We start from the raw sequence: 7,729 nt of genomic DNA, 5'->3' as shown, positions 1-7,729 counted from the left end.
GTTACTGGAATCTAAACTAATTTCTACGATAAGTAATATTTAATTGGTATTGATAATCTTAATGTACTCTCCCAGAGTAACAGGGAAAACAAATCAGAAGAGCTTTCTTCTATTTGCATCCCTAGCAAAGTTTTTGCGGGTGGGATCCCGTGTTGAACTGGTGTGGCTCTCCGGTGTAAAGTGTGATACTGGTGAGTCACACTGGTGTAACACTTCTTGTTCGCGTGATATGGAGCGAATCACACCGGTATTCGTTCTACAGTTCATTCTCTTTGTTTGTTTTTATTTGGTATAGTTTTGTAATTTTACCCGAGAACGTTCTGGGAATATACACCCGTTTAAACCTCAATTTTGAACTAGTGTTCTCTTCAGTTTTGTTACTCACGCTTCTAAAAATAAATGGTGCTCCACACCAGTACCAAACCCTTTCAATTTACTTGTTAATTATTCCAGTTTCAAACCCATCCTATATACTGGTGGGTCGTTCCAGTTTCAAACTGTTCAGTTGCACTGGTATACCACACTAGTTCTTAACCGTTGCAATCTTAAGTTGACACTTCACGGGACCCAACCTCGCAATTTGCAAGAAAACAAGTAATGTCTCATTTAACACAAACTTAGTTGAATACTGGCTAGTTTATTTTGAATCACACCGTAAAATTGAAATAATAATTGGAATGTAGTCAAACACAATAATAAATAACGCTATCGCCAGGGAGTGATGGACTGATACAGTCCATTGGGTCTCCAAAATATAAATGGAAAACAAACAAAAAATGACTTCTCGAGGTGCGAAAACCGGAAATCCGAAAACCAAGCCACATATTACATGTCAAAAGTATAACACATTAAAGGGTGAAATTGTTCACTAGTATTTGCAGTCGATCAATGTGTTGTTTTAGTGTAATCCCATCGTTATCTTCAATGTTCGGTCCTGTTGGAGCGTCAATTACAACCTCATCTTGTTTGTTATCGCGAGAGGTGGCACGATATTCGCGAGCGTGCGTTTTCCTAGCATCGCGTACAAGCTGCTGGATTCGGCCCTCATTTAATTTTTCTCCTTTCTTCTGAGCAAAAATCCTTGCGGCCACTAAATTGCATGGAAAATATGTAAGTTAAAATTTTCGAAACAATTCTGACAGTCATTACGTTACCTCCGAAAACAGCCAACAAATTGAAAAGGCCAGCCATTCCAGGCCTGTTATCTCTGCCCCTTGGGCTCATTTTCCACTGCAAGCTATTGCTGACATCCTTTGCTACCAGGAAGCCCAACATCTGATAGAAAAACTTGTTAACCGTTTTAACTGTTTTCAGTTTTTCGACAAAAACAAAAACCTGTATCATTGAAAATTGAGATAGTAAATGGAAATAAACGTAAGTAATTAAAACACGTATACTTACAAGGCTTACTGCCAAAGTGTTGTCTTGCAAAAGTACATCAATGGCTTCCACAGCCTTCGTCGTCGTTACTGGTAATTCTTTTAAGTACGTTTCTACCACAGATGTATGATGATCAAAATCAGTCTCTGCCATTTTGTGGATTGCAACTTTACGCATTTTTTCAATTTTTTGGTCTAATGCCTCCAACTTCTCCACGATTAATAGAAAGTTTGTCGACATTTTGGCTTCAATGGCACTAATTCCATTTTCAACACAGGTTAAGCGTTCAAGGGCTTGATGAAGAACATGCTGGAGCATCCAAGATGGCTCGCTGGGAGGACCTGAACAAAGAATGATTTTAAATAGCATTAAATGTTGTTGATATTCTCAAAGTTTCTTAGTATTAACACCACTGTAACAGATAACACTCACCTCCACTATTAGATGAAGATGTAGAAGGACACAGTTCCAGAGTGTCTAAGTCCATTATTGTTTTATCGGGGATTGGTGTTCCAACTTGTTCCATCGTTTCATCCGGTTGTTCAAGCCAAGTTTGTTCAATTGGTGCTGATAAGTCCCCTGTTACATATATAATCCAAATTTTAAAAACTTTAAGTACATGTACATTGCATATCAATATACCTTGATTACTGTTGTAATCATCATGACTGTTCCAGTTATCTGCAAGGTGAGGCAACACTACATTGTCAATGACGTTGTAGTTATCTAATTCAGAGGAACTTGATTGTAAATCTTTATCGTTGTCGGCCTTGGCCAGAGTAGTTGCTGGAACGGCCATCAGTTCCTTTTCCTCAGTTGATTTTTTCACTTTTCTCTTCTTGGGCTGCTCCATTTCGGCGTCTTCTAAAACTTTTTTTCTTTTTACTCGGTTCCCCCGGCCTAATGACTCATCATTATCAGACTTGAGCAGATCTTCAAAATTCTTCATGCCTTTAGATGCTGCGGTTGCAGCCTTAAAGATCCGATCATGACTCCCTGAAAGAGGATTAATGCAACAAATTAAGAATATCACATGCAATGTAATATACTCAAGATTTTTCTGTTTTACCTGGTTTTACTAAATTGAAAATTTGCACAATGTCGTACTCAAACCAATCTTTCGTTGGATAACGAAACCTTTTAAAAACATTACTTCTCCATTGATTCGGTTCTTGATGTCTTCCGTTTGCAGAATGTGTCCCAACGGGGGGGTATAACATGAACTTCATGCACACGGAAACCCAAGTTGTTGGAACACAACTAAAGAAAGCTTTTTCTTTAAAGTCTTCGTCTGTTTCTACAGTTTTGACCAGGTAATACTTCAAAGAGTTAAGGTTGTTCTGGGCACTTTCCTCACTCGTTTGTTCCAGCCTATGCTCGCCCTTCCAGTGAAGTTGCAATCTACCCACCTATTACAGTAACACAATAACTTTAGCATATGTTTGAAAAAAAAGTTGTCATACAGTAGTAATACCTGGAAAGCACAATAACTAACGGGCGTCACGGCACTAGTTAATAACGAATCCTCTCCACCATTTTCTATCTGAGCACTTTTGCTGGCCATTACTTATATCCTACTACGAACAAACAATAACTCGTTATAGCATCTTTGATTTCACTTTAAAAAAAACACGGGTACATTTCTAAAAGTAAAGGGGCAAAACGACAGGTTATAAAACTTATTATGTGTTTAATTACCAGATTATACACCAAACTAGAAAACCACGCTTCGAACTTCACTTCCATACAAAAAATATGATGAATTCTGTCTGCTCTTTCAAGTTTCACTAGACCATGCGTAAAAAAACAAAAGACGGATGGTGTGCGTATCCATCAAAGCATTAGCCCTGGTATCCATGGTTACTACGTCAAGTCGTCTGTATCTCCTGAAAACTGCGCAGTGCGAGAGTGCATGCTGGAAGCTGTTACAAGCTCTTCATTGGAAATATTTCCCCATAGGTAATAAATAACTACATACATATGTTTTTGTCTTATCTTAAATTATATCGTCTTTGTCTGTGTGAATGCAGTGTCGCTAAGAAAACATTCAGACGAAATGGAAGATATTGCAGCAAAATTAGGTGACAAGGAAGTTGACGAAATTCTTCTCGTATGTGGAAAACAGCAACGTAAAAGAAAAAGGAAATTAAACCATTTGACACCAGAATACCACAAGCGACTGAAAACAACAGCCATGAAGGAACTTCTTATTTGGATGGCTACGGGAGTTCCTGAGAAGTACATGACACACTTAGTTTCACTATCGTCTGGGTTGCCTCAGATGTTTGGACTGAAGACCCAAGTTTGTTTATCGGAAGCTAATGTTATGGAAAACCCAACAACACCTGAACATCTACATGAGCCAACTCCCATCGTGCAAATGGTATTAATATTTACAGTGATTGCCGTCTTTCTGATGACTTCTATTATGCATTTGTATTTTATACCAGGAAGAAAGCTGCATTATTGAAGAAACTGAGAGACTTATTAATTTAAGTGAATGTACTGAAGAGCCACAAACTAATAATGACCAAGCAGTGTTTCGTCTCCCTCTTGGTAACATTCACATGATTTGATTCATACCAAATTTGAGCATAATTAGTAATAAAGCATTGTTAAATTAAATATGGATTCATCCTCGACAGATAAACAGCAATCAAATGAAGATGAAGATTTATTTGAAGGGACACCGGTGATTAATATTTCTACCAGTTCTGCGCCAATTAACAACAAACCGTTGTCATTTAAAAGAGTTCTTTGTCATTGGGCAGCCAGTACCATGCAAAAGAAAAGCCACCTCACTTACTTGCTGGAGTTGCTCAAAGAGCATAGACCCCCTATAGATTACGATGCCTTGCCATCTTCCGGCCAGCAATTGATGTACATCGACGGGCGTGATGTGCCCCATTTATCTTCTACGACAGAACAGGACCCACCTAGGTAATTTTGAATGGACATATCGTGCAGTACGTATATTTAAAAAAATATTGTGTTACAGTCAAAACAGCAAGAATGGGAAAAAACACCGATTGCCACCCGTCGTTGATTTAGATAATAAAGGAAATGGGAGGTACACTCACTTCGGTCTTGAATGTGCATTGGCCGGAGACTCTCCAGGATTATATCACCGCCATGCAGATTTATTGCAATATGCTGCTATTTACAAAACAAATCCAAAAGCCCTTCCACTATCTATTCGAAGAAAGGTACATATTTGTTTAAAGTGCATGTATGCCTTCCCTCCGCATTACTTTGTAGCAATGCGAGGAAGTGGATTAAATAGATTATGGATTTCATTATTATACAGCTTAGGTTACATTATAACTGTAACTTCATTTTCCCCTCTAGATTGAGAAACTTAATCCTGAAGCGGAATTCGAAGCAGCCAAGCAGTTACTTAAAGGAGATACACAACACCCAGATGTCGATACCGCTTTGACAACGAACGTCCCACATATTGTAATTGATGCGAGCTGTGATGGCGTCCTTTTTTTTGAGAACTCCGAGCAAGCAGAATGCATTCCTCTATGTGTGATTGTACATTCAGTAAGCGAGAGTTGCGATCCATCACGAAGCAAGCCTATCTTATTACAGAAACGTTCTCCTATAATCGTTGGTGTTGCTCACTGCAAAGAGAAGCCAGATGTTAATTCGTTTTTATCTGCCTTCATTGAAGAACTGACAAGACTGGATCCGAATAACGACGGCGATACTACCTTAGGCCGCCAATTCACCGTTTCCATTCGTTGTGTCATCGCTGACTGGCCAATGCGGTCGTATTTAAAAAGGGTAAAAGGTCATACAGGATACTGGAGCTGCGAGCGGTGTGTGCAGTGTGGTGTTGCGTGTGACAATCATTCGAATCAGAGAAATTCAAAAAAGAAGAAGAAAAAAACAATTCAGTTTTTAGAAGTGAACGCCCCTCGTAGAACTAACGAAGACTTTCTGACTTATATGAAATCTGACGACTGCCTTGACGAACATCTTAATGGACTTCACGATCTCAGTCCATTTCTGAAATGGAATTTTCCGATGGTGTCCGGTTTTGTTGTAGAATCCATGCATACATTTTACGCTGGGTGTGTAGGCGGAAGACTCAAGGGTATTGCCGGAAAAGCAAACGAAGGTAAATTGAGCGCATCACAACTTCTTCAAGTTGATCAACGGTTAAAACTCTTTGAAAAATGTAAACCTTGTGAATTTGATAGGCATGTCAGAAGCCTTAGCAAGTGCGCTAAGAAGTACAAGCATCACGAAATAAGAGATATGCTTATGTACATTTTGATTCCGGCATTTTGTGGGATCTTGCAGGATGAGCACTTAGAAAACCTTTTATTGCTTCAGTATTCCATGTTGTTGATCGGTGGTTTTGCCAACGATCCAGTCTCCCACGACAATATAATGGAAGCGTCTCGAGTTTTGAAGATGTATGTTGAGCAACTGAAAAATTTCAAGTACCCGATCCGACCGACTACTCACTTATCGTCACACTTACCGGAAGATGCGTTGAATCATGGGTGTGGGGTGGAATCATTAAGTGCGTTTGTATTCGAAAACTTCTACAGATTTTTCCGGAATATTCTCGCTTCGGGAAACCTGCCGTTACAACAGATAAGAAATAGGCTTGTTGAAAGATCAAAGTACTTGCTGCCAACTTCTGCTGACGGAATGATCATAAATTCTTCAAAACAATTTGAAATTGAAGTGAAAAAATTAGAAGCAAAGCACAGTGGCCAAAAGATAGTAGTAAAATTTGCTCAATGGAAAGGACTGAAGAAAATTGTGTTCCCTGATTTTGTGCTGACTAATCAATATCCGAACAATGTCTGTTTATTAAAAAATGGAAGTGTTATTGTTTGCTGCGATTTCATTGAGTTTCCGAAGCATAGCAATAATTTTCTGATTGTTGGTTTCTCATTTAAAATAAAAGAAAATGCTTGCGTGCAGCCCTACGTATCAAGCAGATACAACACATTTATTGTATCGCAGTTGGACAATCGCATTAATGAATGGAATTTAAATAACTTACTTTGCAAAATGTATACTATTCCTTATAAGTTGATAGACTATTCCAAGTTACCTGACATTACCCTGCCGAATGTGCGCAACAGATGGTTTGCTACTCCTATCCGACACACAATCTCATAGCCACAAAAGTAAAAAAATGTCTCCGTAAGTGAACCGCCGTGTACATTTCGTCATTGGTTGATGTGTATGACACATTTGGAAATAAAAGAACACAATTTCTTCCTGTAATGTAGTTTCTCTGCTATCTCCAGTATTAAAAAGCATTCACTTTACATCTGCACATGAATCATTTAAATTTGCGCGCCTTTCAATAGACGACATAAGAGCAATAAAATAGACAGTCGGAAACACAACATGTGTAAAGCGTATTAAAAGCATTATTTAACGTGAATTTGAAGTGAACGTGTGTGCGTCGAGGCTCACGCGAGTTCCATTCCGGTGTAAATATAGCTATGCCAACCACAAACACAAATCCAGGAAAATGAATTTCAGCGTACAAAACCAGTTTTCAACGCAGATGACAATTTCCGTGATAGCTTTACGGCCTGTTATTTTGATGCCATATTATTAAATCGTCATCGCGGAAAATGTGGGTTTAAACTAGAATTTCCCCCGTATGAGCACGGCGTTATACACAAAGAAATGCGTAACGGTTGCTCAATGTGCGACACCGGTATGAAACTCCTATTTCCCCAATAAAATTCTTACACATTCTTATACGGATATTAACAGTTTTTCAATCCAATTTAGTACGCAAATAGTTCTAGTGTCACACACCTTAAAAAATCTCTAGAAAAAAGTTTAAAATTCCTGTTTCATGGTGCACTGCACTTGTGTATAACGCTGTTCAACCTGGTTTAAAAAAGGGACATGGACGAAAGAAAAAAACACGTGCTTCAAGCTGTGTACTGCGGGGATAGTAACAGTATAAAACGCAGTTTTAACACGACAACTGTCAAACACATTTTCAGCGAGGATTTCTATTACCAATTGACCGGTTCGTGAAGAACACCCACTTTGAACCAGGAATTAAGGGTTTCAAATAAGTGTTTTGCACCATCCCAGGTTAACACCGAAAATCTTTGCTAGGGATTACAGACCTTTCTTGGCAATTATATCTGTTCGATCACAGAAAAAAGGATAATTTTGCCTTCAAGATAAACAATATAACTTGTATGAAAACAATTAAGGATATGAATAGAAGAATAATAAGTAAAACAAATGAAAAAAGAGGGGATAGATAAGAATCTTACACTCCGTACAAAAGTTTGCTTGTACTTGACAGTCGAGGGGAATAGTCCATCTTCCATCTCAATAACAA

The 7,729-nt window shown here is 38.5% G+C and overlaps 2 protein-coding genes across 5 annotated transcripts; one reads left to right on the top strand and one right to left on the bottom strand.

Moving 5' to 3' along the window:
• Positions 1-617: 617 nt before the first annotated feature.
• Positions 618-3,165, bottom strand: LOC124193729. Of its 3 annotated transcripts, XM_046587697.1 has the most exons (9): positions 3,079-3,165; positions 2,855-2,957; positions 2,701-2,789; positions 2,450-2,640; positions 2,023-2,376; positions 1,813-1,959; positions 1,402-1,721; positions 1,155-1,335; positions 618-1,090 (listed from the first exon to the last, which is right to left on the bottom strand). In XM_046587697.1, the coding sequence occupies exons 2-9, from the start codon at positions 2,942-2,944 to the stop codon at positions 849-851; spliced, it is 1,614 nt and encodes a 537-aa protein (XP_046443653.1). In that variant the 5' UTR covers positions 2,945-2,957; positions 3,079-3,165; the 3' UTR covers positions 618-848. The 3 variants fall into 3 exon arrangements, with proteins under 3 accessions (XP_046443653.1, XP_046443651.1, XP_046443652.1); XM_046587695.1 differs by having other exon boundaries at positions 2,450-2,789; XM_046587696.1 differs by having other exon boundaries at positions 2,450-2,789; positions 2,855-2,954; positions 3,079-3,140.
• A 17-nt stretch (positions 3,166-3,182) lies between these two features.
• On the top strand, positions 3,183-6,636 carry LOC124193727. Of its 2 annotated transcripts, none has more exons than XM_046587694.1 (6): positions 3,183-3,339; positions 3,411-3,763; positions 3,831-3,933; positions 4,023-4,320; positions 4,379-4,586; positions 4,729-6,636. In XM_046587694.1, the coding sequence occupies exons 1-6, from the start codon at positions 3,198-3,200 to the stop codon at positions 6,526-6,528; spliced, it is 2,904 nt and encodes a 967-aa protein (XP_046443650.1). In that variant the 5' UTR covers positions 3,183-3,197; the 3' UTR covers positions 6,529-6,636. The 2 variants fall into 2 exon arrangements, with proteins under 2 accessions (XP_046443650.1, XP_046443649.1); XM_046587693.1 differs by having other exon boundaries at positions 3,831-3,936; positions 4,026-4,320.
• Positions 6,637-7,729: the final 1,093 nt, after the last annotated feature.

This window comes from Daphnia pulex, chromosome 5 (genome assembly GCF_021134715.1).
Source record: "Daphnia pulex isolate KAP4 chromosome 5, ASM2113471v1".
Classification (NCBI taxonomy): Eukaryota; Metazoa; Arthropoda; class Branchiopoda; order Diplostraca; family Daphniidae; genus Daphnia; species Daphnia pulex.
This window is presented reverse-complemented; position numbering and strand designations above follow the sequence as displayed.

Excerpts from the sequence above, each read along its gene's own strand:
- LOC124193729 (XM_046587695.1), bottom strand. The coding sequence starts at position 2,944 with ATGGCCAGCAAAAGTGCTCAGATAGAAAATGGTGGAGAGGATTCGTTA. Across the intron at positions 1,960-2,022 it reads TGATTACAACAGTAATCAAG|GGGACTTATCAGCACCAATT; the intron begins GTATATTGATAT and ends TATATGTAACAG. Across the intron at positions 1,091-1,154 it reads TTTGTTGGCTGTTTTCGGAG|TGGCCGCAAGGATTTTTGCT; the intron begins GTAACGTAATGA and ends CATGCAATTTAG.
- LOC124193727 (XM_046587694.1), top strand. The coding sequence starts at position 3,198 with ATGGTGTGCGTATCCATCAAAGCATTAGCCCTGGTATCCATGGTTACT. Across the intron at positions 3,340-3,410 it reads TTGGAAATATTTCCCCATAG|TGTCGCTAAGAAAACATTCA; the intron begins GTAATAAATAAC and ends GTGTGAATGCAG. Across the intron at positions 4,321-4,378 it reads ACAGAACAGGACCCACCTAG|TCAAAACAGCAAGAATGGGA; the intron begins GTAATTTTGAAT and ends ATTGTGTTACAG.